The sequence below is a fragment of the Gallus gallus genome, chromosome 17 (assembly GCF_016699485.2).
Source record: "Gallus gallus isolate bGalGal1 chromosome 17, bGalGal1.mat.broiler.GRCg7b, whole genome shotgun sequence".
NCBI lineage: Eukaryota > Metazoa > Chordata > Aves > Galliformes > Phasianidae > Gallus > Gallus gallus.
This window is the reverse complement of record NC_052548.1, coordinates 10,991,614-11,003,615: the sequence shown is the minus strand read 5'-3', so window position 1 is coordinate 11,003,615 and position 12,002 is coordinate 10,991,614. Positions and strand designations below refer to the sequence as shown.

Sequence of the window (12,002 nt, the reverse complement as noted above, 5' to 3'; positions counted from 1 at the left end):
CATGTGCGAGGTCGGAGAAAATACTGCGCACGCGCCTGCTCCGAGATGAATATGCGCATGCGCCATTTACGAAGGCAAAGCGCATGCGTTAGGTGGGTGGACGAACTGCGCGTGCTCCAACTCGGACACCGGAACTGCGCACGCGCGTTTTTCGAGGCTAGATAGCGCATGCGCAGTATCCGAGATTTGTATGCGCATGCCTGAGCTAGGTGTTCGTACTGCGCATGTGCGAGGTCCGAGACAGCTCTGCGCACGCGCCTTTTCCGAGATCGATCTGCGCATGCGCCACATTTTAGAAGGCTTTGCGCATGCGCGATCCTGGAGAGCTTACTGCGCATGCTCCGGCTCGGAGACCGGATTGCGCACGCGCGCTTGTCGAGGCGAGACTGCGCATGCGCTGTATCCGGGGTTGTTCTGCGCATGCCCGCGCACGGTGCTCGTACTGCGCATGTGCGAGGTCGGAGTTAGCTCTGCGCACGCGCCTTTTCCGAGATCGATCTGCGCGTGCGCCAAATTTTAGAAGGCATTGCGCATGCGCCAGGGAATTGAACGTACTGCGCATGCCCTAACTCGGAGACCGGACTGCGCACGCGCGTTTCTCGAGGAGAGTCAGCGCATGCGCTGTATCCGGGATTGTTCTGCGCATGCCCCAGCATGGAGTTCGGAGTGCGCATGTGCGAGGTCCGAGAAAATACTGCGCACGCGCCTGCTCCGAGATGAATATGCTCATGCGCCAAATTTTCGAAGGCGCTGCGCATGCGTTAGTTGGAGAACGTACTGCGCGTGCTCCAACTCGGACACCGGAACTGCGCACGCGCGTTTTTCGAGGCGAGACAGCGCATGCGCACTATCCGGTATTTGTGTGCGCATGCCTCAGATCGGTTTTCGTACTGTGCATGTGCCAGGTCCGAGAAAGCACTGCGCACGCGCATGCTCCGAGAGCGATCTGCCCATGCGCCACAGTTTAGAATGCTTTGCGCATGCGTCAGGTAAGAGAACGTATTGCGCATGCTCCGACTCTGAGTCCAGTTTACGCATGCTTGTCTTTCTGGTCCAGGACGCACATGCACAGTATATGGGATCTGTCTGCCCATGCCCGAGCTCGGTGCTCATACTGCGCCTGCGCCAGGTCAGAGTCAGCACTGCACACGCGCTTGCTCCGAGATCAATCTGCGCATGCGCCACATTTTAGAATGCTTTGCGCATGCGCCAAATGGCAGAATGTACTGCGCATGCCCTAACTCAGAGACCGGACTGCGCACGCGCGTTTGTCGAGGTGGGACTGCGCATGCGCAGTATCTGGGATTGTTCTGCGCATGCCTCAGCTCGGTGTTCGTACTGCGCATGCGCCAGCTTTGGGACGGCAGTGCGCACGCGCCTTTTCCGAGACCGACCTGCGCATGCAGCACCTTTGAGAATACATTGCGCATGCGCCAGGTGGGAGTACGTACTGCGCATGGTCTAACTCGGAGATTGGAATTCGCACGCGCGTTTGTCGGGGCTTGGGAACGTATGCGTTGTATGTTGGATTGTCCTGCGCGTGCCCCACCTCGGAGTTCGTACTGCGCACGCGCCAGGTCCGAGACCGATCTGCGCATGCACCTGTTCAGAAGGCATTGCGCATGTGCCAGCTGGCCGAACGTACTGCGCATGCTCCGATTCGGAGACCGGACTACGCACGCGCGTTTGTCGAGGCCAGACCGCGCATGCGCTGTATCCGGGAAGAGTGCGCATGCCGCAGGTCGGACTTCGTTCTGCGCATGCGCCAGGTCCTAGACTGTAGTACGCACGCGCTTGTTCCGAGACTGGTTTGCGCGTGCCTACTCGCAGTTTCCGATCCGATTGGAGTCCTATCTCCAAGCTACTGCATACGTAGTTCGGTTATGGAAGCAGCGCATGCGCTGTCTGGGCTCGGCACAAGCGCATGTGTCATCCGGGCTCCGCGTTGCAGAGTGCGCAGTATGTTCTGTCAGCTGGTTCATGAGTAGTGCGTTTTAAATTGTGGCGCATGCGCACTTCGCCCTCCGACCTGGCGCATGTGTAGTGACTCTCGATGCTGGCGCATGCGCATTATCTACCCGGAGCTGGCGCATCCGCAGTCCAGTCTCGAAGGAGGCGCATGCACATTCTGGTCACGTAGGTCGCGCCTGCGCTGTGCACTCTCGAAGCTGTAGCATGCGCACTGCGGCCTCGGATAGGGCGTATGGGCAGTGCTGCCTCGCCGCTGCTGCATGCACAGTGGAGTCTCCGAGGTTGCGCATGCCGAATTCCCTCTCCAAGTGGCACGCTGTCGGCTCTACATCGCGCATGGGCAGTGCATTTCTCTGAGCTGGCTCATGCGCATTGCTTTCTCAAGACTAGTACATGCGCACGTCAGGCTAGAAGCTTGCGCATACGCAGTTCTTTCTCGGAGCTAGCGCATGCGCATTGCTTTCTCGGAGCTGGTGCATGCGCACTTTTCTCTGGGATTTGGCGTTTAGGCATTGCTGCCTCCCCGTTAGCGCATGCGGAGTGCTTTCTCGAAGATTGCCCTTGCGTAGTGCGGGCTCCAGGATGGCGCATGCGCAGTCCAGTCTCTCACCTTGCACCTGCGCACTATGTTCTCGGCTCTGGCGCATGCTCAGTGCTGTCTCCAAGGTAGCGCATACGCAGTACGCTCCCGGCGCTGGCACATTTTCAGCGCTTTCTCAGATTTGGCCCATGCGCAGTCCAGTGTGCGAACTGGGGCATGCGCAATCCCCGCTCGGCCCTTGCTCATGCGCAGTCACGCCTACGTGGTGGCGCTTGCGCACTGTATATGTACCGTGCGTTCTCGGGCCTGGCGCATGCGCATTGCAAAAAATATTATGTCCATGACCTACACAAGGAACATATACTACAGAGAGTATGCAGTGATAATCAAGTGCATGCAAATTCCTATAGATTTTTGGGGGAGGGGAAAAAAAGGTAGATTTTACAAAATTCATTAAAACAATTGTATAGGAAGTTGTGTGACTCTCTACCACATGCTACAGTTAGTTTTAGCAATAGCACCACCAATAATGTTGTAAAGGTTTCATATCAGCAAAAGTCTGAGATTTAAGATTTCCTGAAGTACGCCTCAATCTGTTCCAGGGTCCGCCCTTTTGTTTCAGGAACATAAAAGGCTGCAAAAGTCACGCTGAGGCAGCAGAAGGCAGAGAAGAGCCAGAATGTCCCATAGGATGTTAAGAAACCCTAAGGCAGGGAGAAAACAACAAAAGCAGTATAAGTCACCACCCTACAACCACAATCTGTATATACTGCTGAAGAAGACTGTGGCCCAACGCTGTATTGGGAGCATCATTCATAGGTTTCTATATAAAAATAAGTGTTGGATTTTGATTTATGGTGCTTACTATAAAATCGTGAAATTCCTTGGTCACCAGAAAGGCCATAACCCAGTTTGTTAACACACAGGCACTGCTTGATACACCCCTTGCTTTAAGTGGGAAGATTTCAGACATTACCAGCCATGGAACTGGACCCCAGCCAAGGGCAAAACCTATCAGTACAAAAAGAAGAAAATAATTGCAAGTTAGGTATATTTCAAAGGGGAGAATGTCAGGAAAACAATGCTACGAGAGTACGTTATTTTAGGGGAGCATGCTAACCGCTAGCGCACTTTAAGTCAAATTAAGCATAAGGATTCTTAACAAGCAAGATTTCTTAATAAGTTTCTGAAGTAGTCAACTTAAAAATTAATTTTGTTTCTAACTTGCTGCTGTCGTGATTTATCACAGAATTCAGTTTGGCTTAGATACTACCAGAGACCTTTTTCTCGCATTAGTGGCTGTCAAGTTATTCAACCTGAGCAATTACTATTTAGTATCAACACAAGGAGGTATAAATTTATTTTGCAGAACACTGGCTTAACTATTTAGCTTCTTGCTTTATCACAAAGGTTGTGAATGATCAGCATCAGTTTGTCAAATACACTAAAAAGCTGTGTCAAACATAGCTCCATTTTTTCAACAATGTGAGAAAAATGGAACAAGTCTGTCACATTCAACAGAAAGTCCAAGTTTCATGTAATAATGTCATGGTTTTATGATTTTTGGTTATCAGTATTCCACATCACAACATCATGCAGTGTACTGGGAGTTAAAGAGCAAATGCTTTAGTTCCGGGTACCTGTCTGGAAAAGAAGAACTACGTTCCCCAAGAGCCTTTTTGAGTACTGTTATCATTCCTGCTCAAGGGAACAGATATAAGGGCGCAGGTCATCTGACTCAGCCCCTCTCTTCTCGTCTCGCCGTGTTCCCTGTCAGATCGGCTCGCTACTGCTGCTCCCGACTGCACGCAAGGCTTCAGTACTAGCATAAGGCCTTTGGCTCTCAGACAATCTCTCTCTCAATTATTGTTTTTTTTATATTGTATAATAGTGTGTTATCTTACATTCTGATACTATATTTAGTAAATTAGTTTGTTTCTCCTCAGATCATTGCCGCTGTTTTTAATTATTTTGGGGTCCCCCGTTTCCCTTCCTGGAGGCACGGATTTTGCGAAATCCCGCCGCCCCACTAGTCGCGGAACCGGGCCGGACCAGCCCTTAAACCGTTGACAAATATTTACTTAGAAGCCTGTTCTACTTACCAGCAACAAAGAGTCCTAGGCTTACCACTGCAAGCCAGGATAGTCTAGTATCTGTTCCTGGAGTTACTGAATTTAAAGTGAACCACAGATCAGTATTTGATGAGTTGTTCCCATTTGGAAGGACCATTTTAAAGTAAAACCCAAACAGCGCAGTACTGAGAGCCATGATCATCCCTGAAAAGTAAGCAATAACTAAGCTGTCAATGATAGTTGCTTAGGTACTCTTCTTTCTGAGAGCTAAATGCAAGATATGCAGGCTCTAGCAGAAGTGTTTCTAAAAATATGTTATTGGAAATAAACATTAGCCTAAACAAGAATGAAAGACGTCAGTCATTCCACACACAAATTAAACCAGTCTTTACAGCAGTCATTACTACTGAGTGTGCAATGTGTCAACTATCAATCATTTGTCCAAAGTAAAAATCAGCCTGGTAAAAAGACAAAAAGATAGCTGTAAGTAGTTTCAAGGAGTTCAGCCTACAAAGTACATATAACATGACCATGTTCTCTTATGAATCAGGTTTTAAGCCATCAGTTATAATCCACTTACAAAACAAAGCACTTGAAATAAATAAATTGTAATACTTAATTCCCCCAGTAGTTCCAACACTTTTTGGTACTCTACATATTTCTTCTCATGGAACAAAAGTAAGTTATTTTACCAGACACATAAAGCAGCACTTTTCTTCCAGTTTTATCTATGATAAGTGCAGCCACAGCAGTGAAACATACTTGTATGAAACCCACAACAACAGAAGCCATTCTGCTGTCCTGAAATAAAGTAGGAGACAGGGAGAAGAATTTGGTCTTTCAGGCTGATAATGGGATCATTTATCAGGCATTACAGATGCATTTGTTTCTTAACTCTGGAATGAGAAAAACTGTACAACATAAATTATCTAGGAATACATAAAAATAAAATAATAAAGACATCCACATTAATTAACATAACATATTGGTATCTTAGTAAGTTATTTATAAACCACAACTTCCCCCTAGTGTCTGACTTTTCCTGAAGCACTGAATTTGTAACTGTATTTTAAAAATATATACATTATGAGGATGACTATAATAAAGATTTCTATCCATATCAAAGTTTCAGACACAATTTACTTCCCCACAAAAAAAATCCAGTAACATTCATGTATGCCAGAGTAACACAGTTAAGAGGGTATCTATAATTTAAAACAGAAGACAACCATGAACACTCAAACTCTGTTACTTATGATGCAGACAGGATCAATATCAAGTCAGTGTGTTACATATTCTGTAATTATTCAGCACCAACTAAGCTGAAACTATAGAAATTTGACATCACACTCTGATTACCTGGAAGTTTGCATCTTCAAAGATTGTTTCTGCATAAAACATAACTGCATTAATGCCTGTTACTTGCTGGAGAAACATCAGAATCACACCAATAAGAAGTGGCCTGTAGATTGAAGGATTCTTAAATTCAAAGAGGCTTAGTCCCTATTAAAAAAGATGATGCAATGGTTCCATGAAAAAAATAGTATTTTAAATCAACAAAAAATAAAAATCCTCAGAACATTTCAGTATATTCAAAGAGTTTTTCACCCCTCTTCAACAAAATTAAACTTCTTAGTAGTAAGTGTTTACATTTGAAGGATGAGAACTACAGGAAAATATTTTTAGCCTTTCCTCAGGTTCTAGAGACAAAAAAAAAAAAAAAAAAAAAAAAAATCGATGGTACTTTGCAGAGAAAGTTAACATGAAAGAATCAGTAATTTACAGAAATAAAACTTCAATTACTACACATCTATCGTCACAGTAAGATCATCAGCCCAACTGCTACTCATGCATACCAGTGACAGCCAACACTGATAGCAGTTGCATCTGGAAGGCAGAAGAAAAAAGATTATTTGAATCTCACTGCTTCTTAAGTTCATTTGTGAGGAAATAGGTTTGGATCACCATGGAAAAGGCTATTAACTAAGCTACTATAAAAACCCTTTAATTACACTGCATACTTTCAGACTTATTGTCTTTAGTGCAAATCAGATTCTCATCACCTCCTCCTCAACATTAGCTTCAATTTGCCTGCATTCCCATTCATGGTCCACGTATGGTCCTCGCAGAAACTGTAAAGCAGCTATAGCTTCTGCACGTTTCTTCTGATCCAGCAGAAATCTCGGTGTTTCAGGCATGAACAACATAAACAAAAGCATTACGCATGGTGGAAAAGAACATAATACTGCCAGCCAGTGCCATTTTAGTGTCAATCCTGCACAACAAAAAGGAAAACCAAAACATCAGCTACAAAAGATTTAAGGTTTGTACAACAAAATTAATGTTTGTATAAATGAACTGACATTTGCTTTCAATTCCTTAGTGTAGTTACGTATACTAATTCTTTTTTGTAGAGACCTAACTCCAATACCTGCAATGTAGGCTCCAAGTATGCCAGTCACCACCATCAACTGGACAAAAGAGCCAAGCATACCACGAACATCTGTATGAGATATTTCCGATATATATACCTAAAACAGGGAGAAAATGTCTAATAATTACCTCAATCCAATGTAGGATCAAGAAGTAGAGAAATAAATCATTTCTGAAAACAAGATGTATTTCCTAGAAACTCTCCTCAAAAAAAGCCTCAGTAAAATGGGGAGGGTAGAATAGTAGCATCTCATAAATACATATTAGCATTATGAAAAACCAGGGAAAAAGGGAGATCCTAAGAAGAATGTTGATGCTGTCAGTTAAGGATCCAACAGATAAAGAGACTTGCATTAGTAAGGGCTTCCTTTGCTAGCTATATTCAACAACAAATACCTCATTGCAAAACACTCTGGTGCTTGGGACAGTCTGCAGAAACACATAGCCCAAGCAACATGTAAAAGTCTTTGCAAATCTAAGTTGGAACTTTTTAATTCACTGTAAAGACTGGCTATTATTTCATTCTCCAGAAAATCCAAAATTAATGATTCTTAACAAATATGAACAGCAGGCATCACATCTCATCCAATATCTGGGGTCAGCTTAAGTTTTTCAAATGTTTTTTTTTTTTAATGCATTGATCCTAAGTCAACAGCTACAGATTAGCAGCAGAGAGCAAACAGAAATGCTCCTCCATTTTTTTTTTCCATATACAATTCCTCCTAAAGTTAATATTCGTATTCTTTCCAAAAGAAAATAAGTATTCCTTAGCTCAAGAATAATTCAGATCTACAAAACCACAGTATTGCATATGTCATTCTTCTCCCTCGTCACTGCAGTTATATATATCTTTCACAGATAACCTGTACATGAACACCTTTACATAAGGAAACTCAAGAGCCCAACTCCAGGAAACAGAGAAAGCAGTCATGTGTGTTAATATCTGTGAAGGAATTCTGCCTGCTTTTTAACAGACTACATAGCAAAGCTCTTAGTAATGGAAAAAGTTGCACAAGATTACCATTTAGATCCCACTGCCCCAATTTTTTGTTTAGTTTTAAAGTATCTAGATTGATAATAAGCATTTATTCTGTACTTTGTTGCGACTTCCTTCTCTTTTATGTTTCAGTTCACTTTTTACTTCAAAAGCTAGGAATGCAGAAACACCAGAAAATAAACAAACTCAAATACTAAAATTCTAGATAGTTTACTTAATGCTACTGCTAGATCCAAAAGAATTTTTTCATAGAATGGCTGGGATTGGAAGGGACTTAACGATTATCTAGTTCCAACCCTCAGTTTGACCCAATAGGTCAAATAATACCAGAAAAAGAAAACAAGCACAAATTATTTCCATTAAACTACTGCAAGGATATTTCTAAATACATGAGAAAAGTTAATATTTTAAAGATAACAGTTTAATGGAAGCAGAAGTCGCTACATCTGAGTAGGCTCCAGGGAGACCAGATAGCAGCTTTTCACTATCCAAATGGGGGCTATAAGAAAGAAAGGGACAGATTCTTCAGCAGGGTCTGCTGTGACAGGACAAGGAGAAATGGTTTCAAACTAAAAGAGGGGAGACTTAAACTAGATATAAGAAAAAAGTTTTTTACAATAAGGGTAGTGAAGCACAGACACAGGTTACCCAGAGAGTTGGTGGATGCTCCATCCCTGGAGACATTCAAAGTCAGGTTGGAGCAGGCTCTGAGCACCCTGATCTAGCTGTAGGTGTCCTTGTTCATTGCAGGAGAACTGGACTAGACGACCTTTAAAGATCCCTTCCAACTCAAATGATTCTATTCTACGATTCTACTTGGCATTGCACTAGGATTTATAAGTGATCGTAGTTTAATTGCAAATCTTAGGTCTTTACTATTATATATACAAAATTTAAAGAGATAAATATTATTAGACCGTTGCAGAATATAAACAGAAGTAACTGTAAAATTCACAGAATGGTTTGGGTTGGAAAGGATCTTTAAGATCATCTAGTTCCAACCTCCCTGCTATAGGCAGGGATACCTCCCTGTAGGCCAGGTTGCTCACAGCCCCATCCAGCCTGGCCTTGAATGCTTCCAGGGAGGGGGCATCCACAACCTCACTAGGCAACCTGTTCCAGTGTCTCACCACCTTCACATGAAGAATTTCTTCCTCATATCTAGTCTGAATCAACCCTCTTCCAGTTTAAAACTATTTCCCCTTGTCCTGTTGCTACCTGCTGTTATAGAAAAGTCCCTCCCTCAGCTTCCCTGTAGGCCCCCTTCAGGTACTGGAAGGCTGCTATAAGGTCTCTTTGGAGTCTTCTGTTCTCCAGGCTGAAGAGCTCCAGCTCTCAGCCTGGCTCCCTACAGGAGGTGCTCCAGCCCTCTGATCATCGTCATGGCCCTCCTCTATCAATGAATAGACAGAAGAAAAATCGGAATGATCATATCACTGTAATAAGAATGCATAGTACAGAAGTGCTACTAGAAGAAGCAAAATTTTTTTAATTAACATTTTCATCATTATTAAAAACATGCAAAATATGACTCTTTAACAATCAGTTTATTCTAAATCCGCTGCCTTTGCTAGAATTACTCAGTTACTACTCCCAAACCACCTATACTCATACTACAGAATAACAATGCTCAAATAGAAAAGCCTTAAAAGCAAATAATTAAACAAACAAGCCACCTCACGACCAGAAATAATACTCTACTTACTGGAACAACAAGTGAAGTAATTCCACTGGCTAAGCCAGTTAGTATTCGTCCAAAATAAAGCATCCAGACGTTCTGAGCTGAAATAATAACTATATATCCAGAGACAAATGGTATTGAACACAGCATCAGACTCAGTTTTCTCCCAATTTTATCCACAAGGTAGCCTCCCAGTATTCCTCCAGCAGCAGCTCCTAATGTTACTATAGACTTCAAAAAACAAGTTAAAAAATACGTATCATAGAATCATAGAATGCTTAGAGTTGGAAGGGACCTCTGAAGGCCATCCAGTCCAACTGGATGTGAACAGTCCCTGCAGTGAAGAGGGACATCGCAGCTAGATCAGGTTGCTCAGGGCTTTATCCAGCCTCGCTTTGAAAGTCTCCAGGGACAGAGACATCAACCACAACACTAGGCAACCTATTCCATTGCCTCACCACCTTCACTGTAAAATATCTTTTCCTTATATTTAACCTAAATCTACTCTCTTTGAGCTTGAGGCCATTTCCCCTTGTTCTATCACCACAGACCCTGCTAAAGAATCTGTCCCCTTCTTTTCTGTAGTTCCCTTTTGGATACTGACAGGTCGCCATCAGATCACCTCACAGTCTTCTCTTCTCCAGGCTGAAAAGCCCCAGCTCTCAGCCTTTTCTCATAGGAGAGGTGTTCCATTCGATGGATCATTTTTGTGGCCCTTCTCTGCACACGCTCCAACGGGTCTATGTCTCTCCTGTACTGAGGACTCCACATCTGGATGCAGTAATCTGGATGCAGCATTCCATCTGGAATGGATGATGCCTCATCCCTGGAGACTAGCTGTGGTGTTCCTGTTCATTTCAGCGCGTTGGACTAGACGGCCTTCAGAGGTCCCTTCCAAATCTAAGGATTCTATTATTCTATGATTCCACGGAGATATATATATATATGCATATATATATATATATATATATATATATATATACACATATATACACACACACACACACACATCTATTTCTATATAGATAGATAGGCTTATATAGGCTTATTATTATTATTATTATATAGACTTATAAGCAGATAGGCTTATCTATCTATCTATATAGATATATAAATAACACACTACAAATTCTTTTAAGTAAACAGCCTTCTGAAAAAAAAATGCATGCAGGTGTTTTGAAAAACAAAATAAACATTAACTTCTTATCAACAAACTGGCTTCCCAAACTGTTTTAAAGCGCTTAAGACTGTTATCGTTAATAACCTGAAGTCCAGCCTGTATCCCAAAAGTTGATATTCCCTATGTCAATGGATTTATTCACAATTTATGTGAATTTATTCACAAGTTGATTTTCTGTGGTCCCTTGACAGGTTCAATTAAGGAGATTAAAAGTTGACAGAAAACATTTTGGCATCAAAAAAGAAGTTACAAAAATAAGGGCATTTATTTATATGTGCAGAGAGTTAGCAGAGTACAATGGCATTACTTAGGAAAAAAACTGAATCAATCACTGAGGTCACAAAAAAAAATCATTATCATGATGCTCATTTATATTCACTCTTAAGAGGACTAAGACTGCCTTAAGATGCAGCACTGAGGAACATGCACAAGGGTGATGGACTTGATGATCGCTGCAGTCTTTTCTAACCTTAACGATTCTATGTAAACAGTATCTTCTTGACACCACGAGGGGAAATCATGAGAGTAATGTATCATACAGAAACTTACCCCAAACCACGATGCCTGATTGCTGTCCAATCGTAATTTCGGATTGTCGATTTTCCTCAGCTCTGGGATAGCAGGTGAGCTATAGCCTAGCACGAAGCCAAAGCTAAGTGGTCCCAGGACAGCAGCGAACGTGGCCAGGTACAGCTTCTTGTTTTGCACTCTGAGGTGGAAGATACCGACAAGGATCATGCCGCTGCCACCTCACGGCTCCGGCCCCAGATGCGGCCGTTAACGCGCAGATGGACCCGATGGAGGTTCTGACCCAGATGTCACACTTTCCGCGCTCCCTCCCGTGCCACCGAAATCGGCAGCGGCCGAGCTCCAGCGCAGCGCGGCTGCCCCCAGGCCCGCCACCTCACCTCAGGTAAGCGTCCGAAGTACGGTGAGCCAGCAGGTACTGGGACTCCTCTGCCGCCATGTCCCGGCCGCAGGAGGGCGCCTCGGCGCGAATAACCTCTGCTGCTTGTACACGGCCGGCAGCAGCCACCCCAAAGGGCAGGCTCCGACCCGCGCACGGCCGAACGCAGAGAAGCAACGCAGCGCTTTACGGCTCCAGTTCAGACGGAAACGGCTGAAGT

At 43.8% G+C, this 12,002-nt stretch overlaps 1 protein-coding gene across 5 annotated transcripts; it reads right to left on the bottom strand.

The window, feature by feature from the left end:
- Positions 1-2,898: 2,898 nt before the first annotated feature.
- On the bottom strand, positions 2,899-11,997 carry SLC2A8 (solute carrier family 2 member 8). 5 transcript variants are annotated; one of them, NM_204375.2, is made up of 10 exons: positions 11,784-11,997; positions 11,425-11,584; positions 9,720-9,926; positions 7,016-7,115; positions 6,648-6,859; positions 5,944-6,087; positions 5,277-5,385; positions 4,615-4,788; positions 3,378-3,523; positions 2,904-3,216 (listed from the first exon to the last, which is right to left on the bottom strand). In NM_204375.2, exons 1-10 carry the CDS (start codon positions 11,840-11,842, stop codon positions 3,079-3,081), a joined length of 1,449 nt encoding a protein of 482 aa, NP_989706.2. In that variant the 5' UTR covers positions 11,843-11,997; the 3' UTR covers positions 2,904-3,078. The 5 variants fall into 5 exon arrangements, with proteins under 5 accessions (XP_040504860.1, XP_040504859.1, XP_015134783.1 ...); XM_040648926.2 differs by lacking the exon at positions 4,615-4,788 and having other exon boundaries at positions 2,899-3,216; XM_040648925.2 differs by lacking the exon at positions 5,944-6,087 and having other exon boundaries at positions 2,899-3,216.
- Between the last annotated feature and the right edge of the window lie 5 nt (positions 11,998-12,002).

Coding starts and splice junctions, on each gene's coding strand:
- SLC2A8 (NM_204375.2), bottom strand. CDS start 11,842: ATGGCGGCAGAGGAGTCCCAGTACCTGCTGGCTCACCGTACTTCGGAC. Junction 6,088..6,647: donor AAGCTAATGTTGAGGAGGAG/GTGATGAGAATC, acceptor CTTTTTTAATAG/GGACTAAGCCTCTTTGAATT. Junction 4,789..5,276: donor AGTGCTGCTTTATGTGTCTG/GTAAAATAACTT, acceptor CTTACTTTTCAG/GGATGATCATGGCTCTCAGT.